The sequence below is a fragment of the Melopsittacus undulatus genome, chromosome 3, assembly GCF_012275295.1.
Source record: "Melopsittacus undulatus isolate bMelUnd1 chromosome 3, bMelUnd1.mat.Z, whole genome shotgun sequence".
In the NCBI taxonomy this organism is placed as follows: Eukaryota; Metazoa; Chordata; class Aves; order Psittaciformes; family Psittaculidae; genus Melopsittacus; species Melopsittacus undulatus.
The window spans coordinates 82,796,185-82,817,468 of NC_047529.1; the positions used below are offsets into that span (position 1 = coordinate 82,796,185).

Sequence of the window (21,284 nt, forward strand, 5' to 3'; positions counted from 1 at the left end):
TGGTCGCTTTCCCGTGTCCGCTTCTTTGGGCCTCTTTAAGGAGGCGTGGCATCGGGCCGTGCTGGTCTGTATCTTTTCTCGCCCTTTTTACCGCGGAGGCTGGTAACTAAATAGGGTCTCTTGAGTCAAGGAAGAATTTCATGTTCTCTTCCGTAACATGCGACTGATAGCACTACGCGACTCCTCACAAAGCTGGTACCGCGCTATACTGCGCGGTGCCTGGCGCTTTCGCGTGACATCATCGACCACCGACGGAAGTCACTAAAGCTGGCTTCTGGGGAAGCGGCCCGCCTCGGCAAAATGGCGGCGCCCAGGTGCCCCTGAGTAGGGGGGACGTGACTGCCGCCTGAAGCCGTGGTGGTTGCCGGTTACTCATGGCGCTGAGCAGCCGTAGCCGCCTGTTTCTGGCCGCCACTAGGCCCCTGGTACATGGAGCGGGTAAGCACTGTCCCCCTGCAGCTCTCTATGCCGGTCTTTCCCGGCTCCGCGTCCCTTGTGCTGCCGTCGGAGGTCCGCCCTCTGGGTGATCTCACGGCAGGTGCCTTGGTAGAACTGTCCGCTTATGCCGTGCTCACGCTTGTAACGGCGGTTCGGGCTGCTGTGGGACGGGGGCGCTGCTGGTGCGTTACCGGCCGGGGCAGGCGAGCAGTCTGACAAGGAGAGGCCGTCCCTGTTACTATGGTGAGAGGTTCCCGCTGACTGTCTGGGCCTCAAAGTTGAGTGACAGAGTGAGCTTGGAAGCCTAACTCTAAATTGGTATCTCTTAGGTTATTTAGTGATGTTCAGACAAACAGGATCGATGTTTTTTACCTTGTTATTTGGTAGTGCTGCCATTGGTTTTGTACTTCACTTTCAGTATTTTGTAAAGCCTTAATCATAGAATAGTTAGGGTTGAAAAGGACCTTAAAATCATCTAGTTCCAACCCCCCTGCCATGGGCAGGGACACCTCACACTAAACCATGTCACCCAAGGCTTCATCTAACCTGGTCTTGAACACTACCGGGGATGGAGCATTCACTACCTCCCTGGGCAACCCATTCCAGTGCCTCACCACCCTAACAGTAAAGAATTTCTTCCTTAGATCCCATCTAAACCTCTGCTGTTTAAGTTTCAACCCGTTACCCCTTGTCCTATCACTAGAGTCCCTAATGAATAGTCCCTCACCAGGGGTACTGGAAGGCTGCTATGAGGTCTCCACGCAGCCTTCTCTCTTCTCCAGGCTGAACAGCCCCAACTTTCTCAGCCTGTCTTCATATGGGAGGTGCTCCAGTCCCCTGATCATCCTCGTGGCCCTCCTCTGGACTTGTTCTAACAGTTCCATGTCCTTTTATGTTGAGGACACCAGAACTGCACACAATACTCCAAGTGAGGTCTCACAAGAGCAGAGTAGAGGGGCAGGATCTTCTGGTTAAGCTGAATTTATATTTTATGTGCAAGCTATGAACCAGTGTTAAAGCTGAGTATACCTTTTTATTCTTAGCTTACAGTTCACCGCATAAATTGGAGAAACTGAGCTCTGGTAATCTGTTTGTTGTTTGGGATTTTTTTAAAGCAGATTTTGCCCTGCTAACTTTTACAAGCTGCATCATTCTGTATTGTATTTGTTCTATTGTCTGCATTACTTTTAATTTTTTTTTAAGTCTCTGGAATTTTATTTCCTGCTTTCCTCCACAAGGTCTTCGTTTTGCATCAACCACAGCCAATCTCAAGCCTGAGACCCAAGTGGACACAAGCGAAAATGAGATTGTTTCCCCAGACTTCACTAACAGGAATCCCCGGAACTTGGAGCAGCTGGCCTTGGCTAGGAAAGACCGTGGCTGGAAGACAACGTGGCCAAAGCGTGAATTCTGGCATAGGTGAGTCAGAAAGCCACCAGCAGAAATAAAGACTCGAAAAATAAACACAAAATCTCCCACCCACAACAACAGCAAAGAAAACCACCTAAAACCAAATCCCAGAAACCCACCAGGTAGAAATTCTACAAAACGTGCATTTTGGGTTGCTGAATCCTTTTCCTGTTTGGTTATTCTTAATTAACGGGTATCTACTGTGTTCAGAGAACCGTAGGCTGGCATCACTTGAAAGTTAGCGTATGTGTTCAAGATCTTCCCACCTGTTGTCAAGGTAGCAGTAATTTTGCTTAAGCTAATGCTGTTTAACTTGTAATTCTCCTAGTTCTGTGGTGACCATGCATCATTGTTTTATTTGAGGCACCATGATAGATTGTTTAGGTGCTTTTTGTTTTCTTTTAGTAGAAAATGCTGATTGCTTGTCACCTGGAAAATAAGTTCATCTTGAGCTGGAGATTCAAAAATCATTATTTTGTTCTTGAGGGGAGAATCACATCCAATTTGTTCATACCTGAGAATCTGATACTGCCTCAGTGCAGTAATAGTTGCCCCTAATACCCTGTGGTTATGTGTTGTGGTTTATGAACTACTGCTTTACCACGTGTCAATCCTGACAATCCTGCTGTGTAAGTGCCACCCTTTAAAAGACTGCAGAGCACACCTGATGTTACATTTCTGCTAAAGCAGTTCCCCAGTCCAGCTCACACATACCTGTACCACACTGTGTAGGTGCACAGTGCTTGGTTTGGAGGGACTGCTAGAGTGGGGCAGTGTAGATCCATGCACTTGAGTAACTGGGGAGAAGTTGTTCTTGGAATTTCACTCTCTCAAACTGGTAATACAAGTCCTATTTTATTTCCTAATAAGCAAAACTCTAGATAACAAAAGCAGTATTAGCAATTTATTATTAATAGTCACAGTATATTCATTTTTATTTCATGAAGTGAGTCACTTATGCATTTAAGTATTTGAATGGTGTCACCCATTGCATCTGGAAAAGACATGCTAATCCCATGTTAGTTCTTTCCCTCACTCAGGTTACGGCTTGAGCGGACACAGCATTATGTAGAAGCCTTTGTTGAGCGCTCTAATGGGGATGTTGTATTGTCTGCCTCTACCCGGGAGTGGGCCATAAAGAAACACCTGTACAGTCCCAAGGGAGTAGCAGCATGCAAAAACCTTGGCCGTGTAATGGCACAGCGCTGTTTGGAAGCAGGGATCAACTTTGTGAACTTCAAAGCTGTTATCCCCTGGGAATATCGTTGTGACTCGGCAAGTACCATCTCCTTACACTTATTGGCTCTTTTTTCTTTTTAAGCATTAATTTTATACCTCTTCAACATTAGTTTTTATTTTGTGGCTTGACAGTGCCTTCTTGTGATACTCAGAAAGGTAGCTTTGATAAGCTGCAGTTCTGTTATGCTTCATGTCTCCACTGATACTTTGATGCCAATGGCTTTTTTTTCTATTTATTTATCTCCCTCTTTTAAACAAGATTCAGGAATTCGAAAAAGCTATGCAGGAGGGAGGTGTCGTTCTGCGTGAGCCACGAAGAATCTATAAGTAAAATGGAGAGCACTGGGAAAGCTTCACAAGGGATGACGATCACTTCTTTAGGTGTGTGTGTGCCAGCACGGTGAAGGTTCAGAGCTGAAAAAAGCTTGAATGTGGCATCCCATAATAAAATATTTTTAAACAGACAGAAATGTGTCATTCTTGATTCTAAAATTATCAACACCTTTAAGGTTAGAATAAACTGTTACCATAGTTCAGCCTGATACATTAACAGAATTTACTTCATAGTTCAGTGACTTTAAGGTAAATTTTCTGTTTAATACTTGATATTGTGTTCGTTGTAACTGAACTCTGCAAATACTTAGATATTTGATCCCTGTACACTGCTGGTCTAATTTAGCAAAATGCAGTCGTGATTGTTTAGACCTGTAATACAGTTATGCGCTAAACTCAGTGAAAAGATCAAATTCTCCTAACTTACCTTTTCAGCTTTCTGCAACCCTTGGGTTCTAACAACTTAAACCTCATCCATCCAGGAGGGTAAACTGCAGAAATGCCAGCTGTGGGGAGTAAGAAGCCCCTTTCCCTCCCTCTGTGCCCGCTGCTTGGCTGCAGACCATTGCCACCGTCCTGTCTCCCTGAGGGTTGGGCAGAGCTCCTGGTTACATCCAGGCTGTATAATACCCACAGCATGTGTGAGCCCATCAGAGGAGTAGCAGTGGGGTTCAGAAGCCAGCCAGGCTGGTGCAGCTCTGTGCTTGTGGCCCAGTGTTTGCAGACTCCATTACTTCCCTGGGCAGCTTGTTCCAATGCCTGACAACTCTTTTGGTAAAGAAATTGCTCCTAATATCTGATCTAAGCCTCCCCTGTCTTATCACTTGTTACTTAGGACCCCCCCCCCCTCAGTACAACCTGCTGTCAGGTAGTTGTAGAGGTCCCACATGAACCTTCTCCAGTCTAAACAGCCCCTGGTCCCCATTCCTCACAGCACCTGTTCTCCAGATCCTTCACCAGCTTCATTGACCTTCTCTAGACCTGCTCCAGCAAGTCTTCTTACTTGGTGCTGTTTCATAATATCTAATAGTGCATAGACAGCGACAGCCTTTGTGCGATCTGGATTTCTGGAGGGTGAGGATGCCAACAGAAGCCATGTCTGCTTTCCGTAGGAGCCAGGCCCTGCGGAGCGCTCCTCAGCCAAACCTCCACACCTGTGCGCTGCAGCCGCGCCCCGACAGCTGCCTGCGCGCTGCTCGGCCCTCAACGCCACTCCCGTCCAGAGGGGCGCTGCCTTCCCCATTGTTTTAAGGCCACCCGTAGGCCGGGGTAGCGTGGAGGGTATCATGGACGTGGGGGCGGCTGACTTCTGGCGGAGACTCCCGAGCCTGAGGGGCCGTGTCCGCCGAGCGGCCTTCCTGGGTGAGCCGGGGCGTGAGGGGACCTGCCGGCTCGTACCGGTACCCTCACCCCCGCTGAAGGGCCCCTGCCCGGCCCGGGGCACGTGTACGGAGGTGTTTCAGCAGACAATGGCGCTGCTGTGCGCTGTTTTAAGGCGGTGCAGCAGAGGTCGGAAAGTGAGCTCTCTATGGTGCTGGGTGGGGGACTTCCGGTGTTAGTTACTGGGGGCATAACCCAGAGGGTGAAGAGGTGGTGTGAGTGACCCCGTCCCTCATTCTGTCACTGGGATGAGAGAGCAGATTTCTTCACACAGAGGTTACGGTGAAGAGAGGTGTTTCAGAGATCCTTGTTCTGATGCTGCTGAAATGCATGCTTCATTTTGATGTATAGTGGGGGGTTTTGTGTGTGTGTATGTGTTCTTTCTACCTCAACAGCCTTCGATATGGAGTTTACTGGCTTATATTCAGCTTCCCCACAAAATGACAAGCTCAGGTAAAGCTGGTAGACTTCAAATGGGAGGGATGTTTGCTGCTCTACCTCTGTGTGAGGTACCTCTGTTGTTGCAAACCTTTCCCCCAGTTCTTGTTCTGTCCCTAGCCTGTTTGATTCCCCTGTGGAGCGGTACCTGAAGGCCAAGCAGAGTGTGCAGCACTTCACCGTTACTCAGCTTGGTAAGTGCTGCTCTGACACAGACAATGACCTGAGATCTCAGTGGTAACTGGCCTTTTGCCAGCTGTCAGGTCCTGCAGGTAGCTGTGGTCTTAATTCACTCCTCACAAAGGCATTCGTTTGCTGCATTCCCTATTTCTGATGCTTAATACTATCACCTTTTTGATATTGTAAATAATGGAAAGCCAGGTGGGCCATATATTTTTTGCTTGTCTAGAGTTAATATTTGAAGATTACAGGTACAAATACAGGGTTTTTAAAACAGGATGCAAGCAAGAAGTAGATGACAGGAGTTCCTGTTCAAAGTTGTGTCTATATTCCTAAAGTAATGAAAAAAAAAACAAAAAACCCAATCCAAAACCACAAGAATGGCCCTGTAGTGGTGCTAGAGGGTTATTGATAGTTAAGAACCAGTTAGAGGCCAAGAAATTAGCTCCAAAACTGTTTAAAATACTGTTCAAAGCTTTAGGATATGTAAGATCTTCATAGAATCACTAAATGGTTTGGGTTGGAAGGCACCTTAAAACTTGTCCAGTTCCAAACCCTCTGCCATGAGCAGGGACACCTTACACTACACCAGGTTGCCCCAAGCCCAAGTCCAACCTGGCCTTGAACACTACCAGGGATGGGGCAGCCACAGCTTCTCTGGGCAACCTGTGCCAGTGTCTCACCAACCTCATAGTGAAAAATTTCTTCTTAATATCTAATCTAAATCTGCACTCAGTTTAAAGGTGTTACCCTTTGTCCTACCACTAGTGTGTTTCTTGGAGAATAATAGGGAAATAACCCCAAACAAACAAACCCAACCCCCAAAGCCTAAGTAGTAAAAACCATGTTTCTGTCCTTTGTGGTGCCTAGCTCCTTCCAGATGCTTCTATAATGTAGCTGGACCCACAGACCTTGTATGCATAGTGGGAGATTTTCATCACCAAATCACCTGTTCTCACCCATTGGTCAATTTATTTGCTATTTAGTTGGGCTTGACTCATTTTCCCACTTAGCACTGAAAGTTTGTCCCTGTTCAGCTCTCAGGGAGCTGGGGAGTGGCCTGGCAGTTAATACTGTTAATGGTTTGCACTGTGCCATCAGTGAACAGAAAACATGCACTCCATCAGGGGATCCCCACATCCCTTACCTAATCTTCAAGACATCCAGCTAAACATTGCCATTTCAACAGAGGTTTCTCTCTTGCAGGGCTGGCAATATTCTCAAATGAAAGTTCAAACAAGTAAGTTAAAAAGCAGTTTTCTGTTACAATGAAGACAGTGCACTTGAGATTTTATTCTCACTCTTGGGAGGAGTTACTTCCATTAACAATTTTCTAGAGAGATTTTTCTTTTCATTGTAGGTATGTGGTGCATTCATACAACTTCTTTCTCTTTCCCTCAACATGGGGAGTTACAGATGTCGAATTTACCCTCTCTGCATCTAGCATTCAGTTCCTGTCTCATTATGGCTTTGACTATAATAAGGTATGTAATCTCTCTGCCAGAAATCTAGAACAGAGGAAGTCTGTGTGATTACAGGAGAAATTAGGATTAATATCCCTAAATGCTGCATTTCTGGGGTAAATGGGATCTTGCTAAAGTATGAATGCTCATTATCAACAGGGAGAGTACGTGCTGGTTTTTCTGAACTGGCATAGAAGCAATAATCTCATCTTTGTCAGGCTAAGGCATTTCCTCACCTCAAAAAAAAAAGAAAACTTGTCTCTGGTGATCTGAAGACTTACTAAACTTACCTCAGGGGGAGTCTTTACTAGCACTGAAGATAGGGAAGTCTTGGTTTATATGTTTTTTAAGTATTGTCACATTGTCCATAAAATTTAGACTGTGTCATCATGAAACAGCACTGCTTAGCAGTTTTGGACAGGAAGTATTGTGGTATTTCAACACTTGAGGTATCTCATTAAAGGAAAGGTAAAAGCAGAGCAGAAAAGAATGATTACACTTAACAAAAATCCTTCCCTCCATAAATAAACATGTGTTCCTTTATGTAAGAATGCAGCTTGGATTACCTACAGTTTGTATTTTTGGAGAGGATAGTCTGAGAATGAGGAACATCTGCATCACCCAAGTGTATGCCAGTTTTGGACCTGGCTCACCTACTGTTCTCTAATTTACTACAAGAAAGTCCAGGGGAGAGTAACCAACCTGGCATTTTTTCCACCCTTCAGTTCCTCAAAGATGGAATTCCGTATATGAATGAGGCACAAGAGAAGATCCTTAACCAGCATCTCTTAGAGGGTAGCAGGAAAGTGAGCAGGTGAGTGCCCCTCAGAGAGGTGGCCCCTCAGTACTGTATTGGCAATTCACCTTTGCTCAAATCACCTTTTGTAGAAATATTAAAGGCTATTGTCCCAAAGGCCTTGCTGTAGCTGTTCCAGCATGCTGTGGTCCCTCTAAAGGAAGATTGAGATCACAGGATACAGTCTGGAGAATTTGGGTGACTGTTGTTAAATGATGCTCTTGGATTCCCACAGCAAGGAACAAGGCTCCATCTGTAAAGAGTTTTCTCTTTCCTCCTGGTCCTGCTCTAGTGCTGTGGACAGGGATGTGCTGAAGAAAGCTATTGATGAAGTGACCTGTTGGATAGCTGCAGCAGAGGAAGAAGAGACTATGATTCTGCAGGATCTGAGTGGTATGAAACAGGGTGCCTCCCTTAGGCACCTGTTGGCTCTGAGTGGCTTCATCACTTCTGAACCCCTGATGTGCTACTGTCCTTTGCTGCCTGTTCTGTTAAACTGCTCTGTTAAGACGGAAAGCACCAGTGTTCATCCTGCCTTTGCATCTCTTGTGCCCCTGTCTACACCTCAGTTCCTGTCAGGCATTCATCTCTGGGCTCTGCTTTTCTGCTCCATTGGGACAGTGGTTCTTCCTGTAGTGGCAGTGGATGTCTAAGTGCTTGGAGCATGCTTTGTGGTTATTTCCATTTTGTGCTTCTACAGAGCAGCACCTGGAGGGTTTGTAATTGCGCTGAATCAGGACAACTTTTGACTTGTTTAAATCCTGGCTGATGTTTTTTGTTTGCTGCCTTAGCCTTGGAGAAGGGAAAGGCAGGTCTCCCTTCAAGGTTAGTTTCCACATATGTAGAGCAACAAGAGCCCCATGGTGAAATATGTATGCCAGTGGGAATAAACAGGCTACTCGCCACCTGTTCTAGCTTTCTGGAGTCTGACAGTGGAGCTGAGGTATTTCTGAAATTCTCACTGTGCATTTTTTGTTTTCCTTTGGTTTCAGGCTATCAGATGCTTGAAGTTCAGCTGCTTCTGAGACAGGCTCTCCAAAATGCTTGGACACAGCCTCTTGGAATAAAGAAGGTGAGATGGAAATGTGTGTGGATCTTTTGGAAAAATGGTTTCTATCCAGACTGATAGGACTGGTGTTCTTGCAGGGACTCCTAAATGTTGCATATGCTTTTAATAAGGTCCAGGAGGAGGAGAAAACAATGAATAAGGAATGTCTTGGGAGTGTTGATTGTAGGATCCCAAGAAAAGGGATCCAGAAAACAGTACCTTTGGTATCTGTTTGTCCTGTAGCCACAGAATGCCTTGAGCTGAAAGTACGTGTCCTTCAGGCACTCCTGGAGGGACCCTTCCTGTGCCTCTAGACTTTGTTAGATCTCTCCTTCAATACCTCCACAAGAATGTACAGGTTTTAGCCTTTTATTGTGGTTTTCCTTTTGCTGCCTTCTGCCATGTAGCTGCTTTGAAGACTTTTGGAAAGTCTGTTTCATAGCTTGCTGTTTTGCTATTGACTGTTGCTATTTTATGTTTGGTGCAATATTTTCTGAATTAAACCTATGGCTATGGACTTCTCACAATATCACGTATGATACCAGGCAGTTGCTTATAATAACATTATCTTTGTCTGGTAACCAGTGTCAGCAGAGTGACAGGTTTACCTGGTTTTCTCACTGAAGCATAAGCCTTTGGGGACTTGGTTTGGTTTTTTTGATTGCTGTTCATTTCTTGGTTTTGTGCCATGAACTTACTGCATTGGTGTCAAGTTAAACTGAATTTTATTAGTTGTGCTCCAGAAAAACCTGTGGTAGGAACCATCCTTCTAACAAGAGAAGCATTAATAAGACAGCCCTTTTATTGCTGGAGCACTTCCATGTGATCTCCATATGGAAGAGAAGTGGGACAGTGCTGAGGTCCCAGGGGATGCACTGTTTCTTCATTCTGTGTAGCCTGGATGCTGAATCTGTCCTCAGCATTACTGAATGCCAGTAAGCAGTGTACATGCAAGTAGCTGACACTAGGCTGGGATACCCAATGACTGCTCTTTTCAGGTAATGGTGAAAAAAGTGAGTCCCCAGCGTCGTCAGCTTCTGGAGAACTCTCCTTTTGACTGCTGCCAGAAGGAGCTCATTCTCCTGTCTGCCAGGGGCTTCACCAACCTCTTCCAGATACTTGTTCAAGCCAAGAAGGTAAAATGGCTTATCCCTTTTGTCACTTTTTAGCTTGGTTTTTGGTGGATGTAGAAGGATGATAGAAGATAAAGTAGTAATTTCTAATAAGTGACTCAAGTAATTCAGTATGATCATTCTCTTGTTAGTAAAACTGAGATGAATTCTTAGATTGCAGTCCTGTTGAAAAAAAATGACTATTAAACACTACATCTTACTGACCAGATCCCACTCCCAAAGCATGCTTATAATTGTGGATCCAAACACTAGATTTCCCTGTTACTTTTCTACTCATTCTGCAAACCAAATGCAGCCAGGGTAGAGGGAGCCAGAACCCATTCTGCAGTGTGGTTCTTGATTCACTTGAGAAAATACAGGAGTATGCAATGTTGAAAATCCTTGTGTTACACAGCATGAGTTACCATCGAAGAAACTTGAGCAGATTCTTGCCTTTTGGGCAAGTTATGCTTTTCAGCATGTGACAGATTAGTTTACTGGACATTAGTGTGATTACATGTGGCAATTGTTATGTTCTGTATGGAGATTATTAGATGATTACATGTGATTAGTGTGATTACACGTGGCAATTGTTATGTTCTGTATGGAGATTGTTAGATGAATTTCAGCTTCAGGAGACTATGGATGATGTGCATAGGTTGTACCTGCCCTTGTGAGTGAGCCTAAAAATCTGATTGATGGAAGACTTTAACAGTGCTCAGCTGAACTGAGAATCCACCTAACTCCTTACATCCACTGAAAATAGAATGCTGCTGAGCAAACACCCTCATCAGAGAGTCTACAGGTCTCATCTCCTGAAAGCAGTAGTCCTGTGAGCACTGCAGCCTGCTGAGCATGTCTAAAGTTGGTTATCTCAGACCTCTCTTCAAAAATATGCTCCAATGGGCTGTTATGTTTGTTTTTCTTGTAGCCTCTGGTGGGACACAACATGCTCATGGACCTTATGCATCTTCATGACAAGTTCTACAAGCCCCTTCCAGGTAATGCTGCACATAGCTGCTCTCCCTAGGCTGCTGCCTTTGCAGCGTGGATAGGACAGTAAGAACAATGGCAACTCATCACCCCAGCCACCCACAGCACTTAGCAAGCAGTAGCACTAGTTGCCTTTTCTGAGCTCTTAACTGCTGGAGTGGTGCACTGTTCCTCTGACTTCACCTCTCTTACTCATTTGCAGTACCATTGGCTTTTCCCCAGTTTTTTATGATGTCTTTCTCCACATGTGCTTTGCTTTCAGAAAGCTATGAGGAGTTTAAAAGGAACATTCACAACCTGTTTCCTGTCCTATTAGACACCAAGACTGTAACAAAATCCATATGGAAGGTAAGATGGAAAGGTCTTTTGGTTTGGAATTAAAGCTTGTCTTTCACCCAGAAGAGAGCATGTCTTTTCTTAGTGTCCTATGGTTACAGAACTGTTCTCTGTTGCCCTGAGGCATTCTGATTTTTACATCTCATTTGATGAATTGGTAGTAACAGTAAATGAGCTCACTTACTACTAGGTCTGTCTTGATTGGTTTTCTAACATGTTCTTCTCTTACAGAAATGTCAGTTTCCTTGGGTATCTAGTCTTACGGAGGTGTATGCAGTTTTGTGCAGGTAAGTGGTGGGCTATAAGGCCTTCAGCAAACCCTTCGTTTTCTTGGGAATGATATTTCTAAGTCAGTAATTTCATATGTTCATACTTTCCCTCCTCCCACGTTTTTCAGCTTGTTTCTTGTTTTTCTAAATTTAAGAGCAAAATATTTGCACATCTTTTCTTATGAAGTAATTGTGGAGTAAATTATTTGTTCTAAGTCATTTCTGGTATCATTCCACCATTAACTCACTGGTCACAAGTTTGCCTAGGAGATACCCTTACATACAACTTTGGACCTGGATGTTACTTATGTTGTGTTATGAAATGAAATGAGTGAGTTTCAGTTCTCTGTGAAAATACACCCCAATTTCAAATGCCAGCTCCCAAGAAAGGGCTGCACTGATCCCAAAGCAGTAACTAAATAGTGTTCAGATGGAGAACAATAGCAGATAGTATATCTCATTAGTTTAGCTGTGATGTGGTAGAGTTCTCTCTTATTTTGCCTGTTTACTCCTAAGAAGGAGATGTAAAATCAGTGCTTATGAAAAAAGTACTGTGATTTTGAGGTGGGTTTGTGGGGTTTTTGTGTGTGTGTGTGTGTGTGTGTATTTGTTTTCAGACTGAAGAGTCTCAGAGGTCTTATGCTTGCTTGTTCTTTCTTTTATTTCAGTCATTCCGGGGATATCTGTTTATTAATCTATCTTCCAGAGTTCCCTATTCAAATAGGACCATCTACTTAATCCCTTTCCTTGGAGTTTTGATTTGATTTTTTTTTTTTAGTTCTGATCACATTTTTTTTGCTTACAGTTGCAGCAAATTTGCTGCTTAGAAGATTTGACTGTGGGAAGAGAGTGAGGAAATGTTTAGGAGTTAGTTTTCAGGAAGAAAACTGGTAGATACTATTCATCTAAGTATCTTTTAGCCTTTTCATAGGAAGCTAACAAAGTTCCTTTTAAAGTCTTCAGTAGCTTTTCCTGAAATGAAGCTGTGGCTCATTTCTCATTTCTCATTAGAGAACACTAACTTGTCTCTAACATACTGAAGAAAGAAAAATTTCTTACACATCCACTTGTCTTCAGCAGCAACCTAAATCCCAAGGATTCACTGTGCCCTGAGATAGCTCTTGCAACTGACTGCTCAAGATACGGTATGTTTTTAAGCAAGTCTTCAAAATCAAGTAGCTAAAAAGGGGTTTGTTTTACAGTCTGGATGTTCACATGCAAACCACGAGTGAGTGCCAGTATGTCTCCCTGAATTTGCACATATGCATTTTTGTCTGGGTTCACAAAATGTTCTGTGTATCCCTGGTAGCTGCCATGGGTAATGTGGGGCAGGCTTCCACGGTCCTGCTAGCACAAATGGCATTTACACTAAGTTGGGCTGAACTGAGCCTGACTTGTGGCTTTGAAGCATTGATAGCCCTTCTAAGGGGTGAGGGGAGATTGAAAACAGTGGTCCTAGAATGGACAATAGTGGGAGTTAATGGTTGGGAAGTTGCAGGAGCTTGGTGGCTCATGTGCAGGGTTAGTAGTGTTGTGTGTGCGGGAGATTGTGTTCAGTACATGGTGTGATACTGCCTGCAAGGCAGGCATTTCTTGACTTCTCATGGCAACACAAAACACAAGGCCTCCTTGTGTTTTGAAATGCTTTCCATGGCATTGATAACACATGCAGCACAATTTAGTTTAGATCTTCATAAAGTTTCTAATGTGCATCTTGCTAAGCTTTTCAGGCATTCATGTAACTGCTGCCTTTCTGTTGGTATAACTTTAAAATGCATGGTAGAAGCATAGACTTTCTATAGGGTGTAAAGGTCTCAAGGTGAGGAAGGAAACAGCTGAGGACAGGAGAACGCAACTCCAAAACCAAACAGTGGATCTTACAAATGTTAGGACTCTGCAGTGGGGTAGTTTCCACAGTGTGCTAAAGGTATTTACTCTTTTTTGGTTTTGTTGGGCCCTTACAGCTGAGAAGAAATCACCTCACGAGGCAGGCTATGATGCATTTCTCTGTGGTTCAGGTAAAATGCCTCTTCAACACCTATTCAGTTTGTGTTGGGACTCAGAAATACCTTTCCGGCTCTGCAGCTCCATTGCATGCTAAGAAATGTTTGTTTATGGAGTCTGTTGCTCTTAGTAACTTAGCTGCACTTGAGTTTTTGCTTTCTGTTTGTTTAGTTATGTTTCTCTAGCTTTGTTCTAATGCCATCTCATTATTCCTCCTCCTAGTTCTTCTGAAGTCAGCCCATTTGCTACTGTGCACATCCACAGAGTGAGTGATGTTTAAATGCTTACTGAAAATTGCGTTATATGGATGGGTCCTATGGGAAAGAATCGTCAGTTCGCTCTGGCTGACTTTTTGTTTTGAAGGCTGGCTTTTCTTTTGGATGAGAGAAAGTGTTACTGGAAATGTTACTGTCCTAATTAGATTTTTATTTTATATATCTGAAAGTAGTAGCTTTATGTCAAAGCTGACATTTTAAAAATTAAATCAGGGGCCATGCGGTGGTGCGGAGGTTGGGAAATGGCACTGTGACCCCTTTACCCTTGAACTGGTTGTCTCGAGTTCAGTTCACTTGGGTAAGGGTCAAATCATTTTCCGTTAGTTCCCATTTTTGATATCTGTGTGATTCAGTGCCTTCAGTTAAGTTTCTAAGAGGCAACTTTTCAAATCCCTTCCCTTTGCTTGCAGCTTTCTGACTTCTGTACAGGATCCCAGGATCTGAAACACCTATTTTGTCACTAGTTAAAGAGCTGCTTTGGGAGCTCTTGCTCCAGAGATGCTGTGCAGCACTCCAGAAACAAACCTCTGTTCCATTTTGTTTTCTGATGTAGCGGTGCAGTGGAGGCTGATCCCTCTTTCCCTCAGTATCTCTCCGTGTTAGCCAAGTACCTGAACAAAGTGAATTTCATCCGAGGCGGTGTTTCAAGCATTGTGCGTATGAACGGCAGGTCTGTGACCAGTCTGGGGGGTGTGTAGGTCAGTAACCTAGTTGATGGCTTCATTTGAGGAGAAAAATCCACCAGTGCCTGGGCCTACTTTGGCAGAAGTTGTCATACAAGTGACAAAACTGACCTTTCAAAGTGGCAAATGAGCTGAATTTCAGCTTTTGAAATGTATTTATATTGCTATCCTGTAAGATGGCATTAGTCAGCTTGCTTTGCTGATTCTCGTGTGGGTTCTCATTAATGGTGACTGTTTGCTTTTATGACTGACGTTTAAAAGAATCCTGAGACAAAAAGAACTGTTATCTTACAACAGCAGCAGCTGTGTTGTAGAACCTGTCTTATTTATGTACCATGTTTTAAATGTTCCCTGTTTATATCAGTAGTGCTTCTGTAGTATTTCTGAACTCAAGTATGTCTCAGTATTGTCCATTTTCCAGAATTTTTCCGGGGAAGATGTTCCCTGCCACCATCCCCCTCTCCTGGTTGTCCATGTCCGAGGCTGTCCAGGGCTGAACGAAAGGCAGATTTACCAGGAGTTCAAAGCTCTTTGTCGCTTTGATGTCAGGCGGCTTTCAAAGAACCAGTTTCTTCTGCTTTCTGATAAATTTAAGCAGTAAGTGACTGTAAAGTCTTATTTTGTCCCTTGAGCCTTTCATACAAACCTTCATCCCACCCTGCATCTGTTGTGACAACTCTAAGAGATTCCTGTCCTGAGCTGTGAGATGTTATAAGCAGCTTGCAAGCTGCAGCTCATCACATTGCTTTCATTGCAGAGTCAGGCTTGTTCTGCGAGGTTATAAACATCACCCTCACCTGCGGATTTCCGTCTATCGCCACTGGAGGCACTCTCCGGGCGTGAACTGCCTGCTGCAGTGAGTACCGGGCACCACAGGAACCGGGAGGGGAAAAGTATTCATTTTGGGATGCCTGGCCCTGGCACAGCAGCACCCTGTGCTCTTGATCACTGTTCTTCTGCCAGCCTCCCAGGAGAACAAGGGGTTCAGGAGCAGACCTGGGAGGTTTCAGCCCTGGGCAACAGCACTTCTTCATCCAGATTAACTGGTGAATGTTAGCCCATAGATAGCACAAAACTATGTATGTGCTGCCGTTATGGACAGAGGGTTATTTTAATGGTCTGTAGTTGTAGTGCTGGTGCTAAGAAGTTTGAGGAGAGAGAGGCAGGGTCTCCCAGGGGTGGGATGGATGTGGTTTTTATTTTTTTACAGCAGAGATGACAGTTCAATAGTAGGAGACGATTCCAGATTTCAAGTGCACCCCTCTCATAAGGTGATGACAGCAGTGCTCATGCAGGGTGAACTTCTGTCCTGACACAGTTTGGAAAACAATCTCGGTGCTTAGTAAGAACAAAATTAAGCTCTAAATACAAGTAGCCTAACAGCATTTTATTATTCTTGCCCTTTAGAGTCTCTGGTGTTGTGGCACTGTGGTCTCTCTTGGCCTTTGTACTTGGAGGAGCTCCTCGCTGCTGGTTCTAAAGCCTTACAGATGTGACATGAGGAACTTCTTGTCTTTGTTTATGGTTTGTTTTGTTTCATTTCATTAAATAAATTATGTTTAAAGCAAAGCTATCAATGGTGGTTTTAATTGCTTTCTTGGAAATGTGTTTTCAAAGAGGATGTGCCAGTTTTCAATTTGTTGTATTTTTTCATTTTTTCAAAGTATAGTCCTCCCTGAAGACGGAGATGTGCTTCTTTCAATAACTAATTTACTTTGATCCTCTGTTGGTTCTTGACAGCTATTCATAACCCCAGTTTGCTCCCAGTGCTTGTGCTGCTGCATAAAACACATTTCTGATGAAGTCTGGGAAGTTACGAAATGAAAGAGGCTATTTTAGCTTCAGTTGTAAAGCAGGGGAAATGTCACTGTTTGCCAAATGAAAATGTGCAGGGTTGATGAATAAACTACTCTTGGGGCTCACGGAAGATTCTGGGGAGTAGTAAATAATCTGCAGTGCTGTTGGTGTCATGCAGAGGTATTTTCACTGGCAGCATAGCTGAGGGTAGACACAGATAAGTGGAATTTATCAGCTTCCAATCTGTATAATACATCCAGGTCAGGTGAGTTGGCACACACTGCTGTTTCCTTCCAGTGCACAGCATGTGATCAGTCCTTTATCCAAAAATACCATGGGGCATACTTTGTTGATCAGTTTCTCTGACAGAGCTGGAATATTTGTCAGGCTGGGGACTATGGTCTTCAGCAATCTTTCTTAGTAATTTCCTTCTCAAAAACAGCTTCCTGATCCATGGTTTGCAAATAATAATCCCTAGATTTCATCAATCAGACCTAACTGGATGGGCCCTGTGATCATCTAATGTGTAGAATCTGCTTTTAGTTGAAGATGGGAGTTGCTTCAGGCCACCTTAAAGCAGCAGCAGGGTATTGCGCAGCAGCACAGTACTGCGGTGTGCCCCAAGATCATGTGCTCCTTACTGCTAATTGTTTGCTGCTCTCCAGGAGAAAAGGGCAGTGTGTCTTCAGACATGGCTCTTGAGTTCTGCACAGTTTGTGGTTTACAGCTCTGATTTCACAAGCCAGCTCCTAGCCAGACAAGTAACTGAGTTTTTTGGTGATCTTTTTCATTTCTTTATAGTAACCCCTTCAGCGATGGGGTTCTGTGTTACAGTGTTCTTTCAGCTGCCAGTGTAAGTATCTCCCTGTTTATTTTGTAATGATTTTTTGTCTTTTTAGCACCATTAGACACTCCCTTTATGTCAAGGAGAGCACAGGCTTTGTGTGTTGTGTAGATCACTTGCTGTCCAGAACCTTTTAAAGAGATCTGTCAGTTAATCAATCAGACATACTACACTCAATTCCCATGAAAATGGATAGCTGGGGGCTAGTCTTACCAGCAGCTTCTAGCTGTGGGAGCAGATTTGCAAGTTTCTGTGAGAGGCTGCAGATCAAGGTAAAGCATCCCTGAACATGCCAATCTGGCTATTTCAACCTCAGCTCTTGCTTCTGCTCCAGAATATGGACTTGTTACAAGTTGAAAGTATAAGAAGTAGTTCAGGTTATGCCTGTTCCTGTGTGTCTTCTGCAAGGAGCAAGGAGTACTTCTGACTCTGGTGAAGCCATCTTAGGGTGGTGGAACCTGCCTTGTAACTCTGGCTCTGAAGATGGACAGGTTAATGAGAAAATCAAACCTATGACAATGATAAACCACAGCGAAGTCCCTCACAGCAGTTACAGCACACCTGCTTCTCAACACTGTGAGACACTGGTACTTCAGCTGCAAGGCTTCAAAAGGTGATTCTAATCTTCAATGAAACAAGACATTAGAATTCAAGTTGCGAAGGTGTGCATTGAAAGTATATCCCTGCAGATGGAGCACTGCAGATAACAATATATCTATTCCAAAAACAATTAGATTTTTAATATGATGATTTTATTTGACATGTTCAAGATTAAATATGTGGGGCTTGAGGGAACATCCTTGCTCTGGGGAGAAGGCAGGGAAAAGGCGATGCTATCTTAAATATTCCTTCATTTTTGCTTCTCATGGCTTCAGTGCTGATATGGCAGATACACAGTGGCACTGGAGGACAGCAGGGCTTACCTCTCTTAAAAGTCACAGTATTCTTTTTATATAGATGAAAATTTCATATACTCCTGTGTTTTCTAACTGTGAATCAATTATTCTTCTTAATATTATGCATTCACTCATAACACATCATAGTTTAAAACCTTGGTGTATCTTGGAAGGGCAAGGTTGCAAATGTCTTGCAGGACGAATTGAGCGAAACAGCCTGGTGCCAAGTGCTTGAATCACTCACTCCCTTTATGCGAGGTAGCCTGACAAGCTGAAATGCCTTCAGCTGTATCACAGCACCACAGCTGGTTCAGCTGGTTCAGACCTTTGTATGCCCTAAACATGGGAAAACCCTGCTCTACAACTGCTCTCTCAACATATGTCTGTGCTGTTCTCCATGTGCAGTAGATCTGACTTAATTTTCTGGTTTTATATCCCTTCTTCCTATGGCTTTTCCCAGCAGCCCCTCTCCACTGGCTGCTGTGATCCCCACAATTGGAGAACCCCTCCCAGAGGATTAATTGAGGGGCAGTGCATGAAATGTTGTAGCCAAATTTCTCAAAATACTCCTTATGCTTAAAGGACCTTATCTGTGCCTTAACCCTAGAGACACGTGGAGCTCTCAGGGCAGAAGACAGTGATTGCAGGGCACAAGCTGGGGCAGGCAGAAAGCAGAGGCTCAGCAAGGATGGAGACTGGAAGGAGAACACGTGCAAGCAGAGGTCACGGACGGGAAGCTTTTTTGCCAAACGTCCCTGAGGAGCTGTAAATTTATTGCAAAGTAGAAGGCCATGAAAAGTGGAGAAAAGTTGTTATGCTGGGATGCGTGAGGGATGAGGGAAAGGTCATGCTCAGTGTTTCTCACCCAGCTCATCTGTGCTTTCTCTTGCTGCAAAACCTACCTTGTTGAAGTTTGTGGTTTTAACAAAAACAGTACCTCAATCACCATGTGAGTGCCTTTGGGCTCCCCTTCAGGGAAGGAGCATGGGGAATTTGCAGCTCTGAGGGGTACTTGGGCAAGGGCTGCTCACTGTGAAGAAAGGCACTGCATGCTGAAGTGCTCCCATGCAGCTTGGGCAGGGGAACAAGGCCTGGATCGTCGGCATGCGGGGATTCAAGCGTGTCTTTCCCGTTGGCATCCTAACAGGCAAGTAGTCAAATCCTCTTGCAACTTCTCCCCAACAAGGTGAACATGAACAGATGAACAGACAGATGTATCACCACCAGCAAGATAGAGATGTGGCTCTCTGTATAGGACAGCCAAGGGCCTCCTCACACAGGAGTGACTGACACTGTTCCGTTTCTAGAGCAAGTGTGCTAAGCCATATAGACCTTAGATAAGCCATAGACAAGACTTTCTGCAGTCAAGCTTTAAAAGAAAACGGCAATAGCAAGTCTGTTGGCAAAGAAACTACTGTCAGTGCTCTAAGTTAGGCTTGCTTTCAAAATATCTATCAGATGGCCATCTGCAAAAGGTAACAGTTACAATACAAGAGAAAGGTGTGGTGTCCTGGCAGAACCACATCCACTTAAAAACCAGCCAAACAAACAACAACCAATAGTGCTATTTACAGCATGAAAATGGGTTATTTACACCACGCAGGCACACAAAAATTGAGGAAATCCTACAGTATTTCTAAGTTTGGACCTGGTCCAACCCATTGACACCCCTGATATTCACCTGTGTTCCTACACAGGGGGAGAGTAATTGTCAGTCCTCATTCCGTATTTTGAAGTAATACAAACTTAATTTACCTGTCCAATAAACCTTGGCGGTTGTGATCAGACAGAGCTCGTAGCATGGTCTGGGCTTGCTCTAAATGCTGCTAAAAATGTCTTCTTTGCCTCCAGCTTTTGGTTACCAAGTTCACGCTGTCTAGAATTTCTCATTGTTTAACAAGCTGCTTGCTAACAAGTGCAGCCAGCGTAACCAAATCAGGCAGTCTTCCACTCACCCACTGGAACTTGTTTGTGCTGTGCACGGAACATGTACAATGGGCTCTGCCATCCCTACATGAATGTGAGGATCTGCAAACCCAGAGGCTCCCACAGCTGCCTGCAGTGCTCAGAACTTGCCCCCTCCCCTGGGATGCAGGATTGAAGCAGCTTGATGTAATTGTTCCATAGGGCCACTGGGTCATGGGAACCAATGCCACAGGAGACATGCTGGGCTCCTGGGCCTTCCCTGTGGTCCTGCATCCTCCAGCAGCTGGGCAGCCCCCAGGGGATGGGCTGGGGCTTGGCAAAGGGTGTCCAGGGGCTGGCTACAGCCAGAGGCATCCCTGTGGAAGGGGAGATGCTCTTGCTCCACAGCTTGCACTGATGAGTATCTGACATGTGTTGTAACTTGGGAGGAAGAGCTCGGTGGTGGGGAACAGGAATGCAGCTAATGCTTCCTAATCCCACAGGCACCTGTCACCAGCTTCAGACTCCCAAACACTTGTACAGTCTGGTTGGCACCTCTGACTCCACACGCATTCCCTACTGAATGTCACTGCTGCAGGAATCAGCCATGCCTGTTGGTGGCTGCTGGCCCATGGCAGGGTCACACTGAGCAGGAGGCAGGGCTGCTGCTGCACAAAGCACTGGAGATTCTGGAACCTTCAGCTGCACATCACTTCCTCCTCCCTGAAGGTTACCACTTCTCTCAGGGTTTTGCACATTCGCCCTCTAATCTGTAACATCAGCACTAAGCCCATCCAGCTGATCAGACACAGTTGACAGGGCTGGAGCAGCTGACATGAGGAGCTCATAGCCTGTAGCAAGGAGCTTTCACCACAAAAACAGGGCAATGTTTTGAAAAAGAAAAGCAGAAAACAGATAGTTCACTTTAATTTTCCAAAAGCTGCATTTCTTTGCCAATGGAAAATGCTTTGTTTCTCTCACACTGTGGTTCTGACACCACCACCCACTGCTTGTTTCCCCTCCCCTCCAAACCTGCTTGTGCTGAAGGCTGTGAAGTCTTCCTCAGTAATCTTGTGCAGTGACTGTCTTTAGAGGTTGGTACTAACAGCTGATAACGTTCAGTGCATTGTGGGAAGAGGGGCTGCATTTTCCATGAGCCATGGATTTCATTGTGATTTGTCTCCAAGGATCTAACTGGTGTGCTAATGTCAATGCTTCCTTATACTCTGCAGAACAGGGGAGAGGTTAGTTGTGTCACAGGCTTGTGCTCCCTGACCCCTGAGACACAGCCTCAGTGCATGTGTTGTGAAGGGCTGGGTACTCAGCTCTGTCACTGTGACCTTTGCAGGATGTCCAGGGTTATCTCCTGTCAACAAAGGCGAAGCACCCCTTATCAGTCTGCTTTTAGAGAGCTAGCAGGGAATGCCCAGGGGCATTTTAAAAGT

At 44.6% G+C, this 21,284-nt stretch overlaps 2 protein-coding genes across 2 annotated transcripts; both read left to right on the forward strand.

The window, feature by feature from the left end:
- The first annotated feature begins 243 nt into the window (after positions 1 to 243).
- On the forward strand, positions 244 to 3,551 carry MRPL18 (mitochondrial ribosomal protein L18). The gene is made up of 4 exons (XM_031049806.2): positions 244 to 438; positions 1,677 to 1,857; positions 2,889 to 3,123; positions 3,347 to 3,551. Exons 1-4 carry the CDS (start codon positions 375 to 377, stop codon positions 3,416 to 3,418), a joined length of 552 nt encoding a protein of 183 aa, XP_030905666.1. The 5' UTR covers positions 244 to 374; the 3' UTR covers positions 3,419 to 3,551.
- Positions 3,552 to 5,195: 1,644 nt separating this feature from the next.
- On the forward strand, positions 5,196 to 15,904 carry PNLDC1 (PARN like ribonuclease domain containing exonuclease 1). Its single transcript, XM_031049811.2, has 18 exons — positions 5,196 to 5,253; positions 5,359 to 5,432; positions 6,625 to 6,658; positions 6,779 to 6,902; positions 7,607 to 7,695; positions 7,970 to 8,070; positions 8,670 to 8,749; positions 9,724 to 9,861; positions 10,769 to 10,838; positions 11,093 to 11,178; positions 11,398 to 11,453; positions 12,513 to 12,580; positions 13,400 to 13,453; positions 13,662 to 13,704; positions 14,268 to 14,367; positions 14,819 to 14,994; positions 15,155 to 15,253; positions 15,805 to 15,904. The coding sequence occupies exons 1-18, from the start codon at positions 5,204 to 5,206 to the stop codon at positions 15,875 to 15,877; spliced, it is 1,515 nt and encodes a 504-aa protein (XP_030905671.2). The 5' UTR covers positions 5,196 to 5,203; the 3' UTR covers positions 15,878 to 15,904.
- The last annotated feature ends 5,380 nt before the right edge of the window (positions 15,905 to 21,284 follow it).

Coding starts and splice junctions, on each gene's coding strand:
- MRPL18 (XM_031049806.2), top strand. CDS start 375: ATGGCGCTGAGCAGCCGTAGCCGCCTGTTTCTGGCCGCCACTAGGCCC. Junction 439..1,676: donor GCCCCTGGTACATGGAGCGG/GTAAGCACTGTC, acceptor TTCCTCCACAAG/GTCTTCGTTTTGCATCAACC. Junction 1,858..2,888: donor AAGCGTGAATTCTGGCATAG/GTGAGTCAGAAA, acceptor TCCCTCACTCAG/GTTACGGCTTGAGCGGACAC.
- PNLDC1 (XM_031049811.2), top strand. CDS start 5,204: ATGGAGTTTACTGGCTTATATTCAGCTTCCCCACAAAATGACAAGCTC. Junction 13,454..13,661: donor TGCATTTCTCTGTGGTTCAG/GTAAAATGCCTC, acceptor TCCTCCTCCTAG/TTCTTCTGAAGTCAGCCCAT. Junction 13,705..14,267: donor CTACTGTGCACATCCACAGA/GTGAGTGATGTT, acceptor TTTCTGATGTAG/CGGTGCAGTGGAGGCTGATC.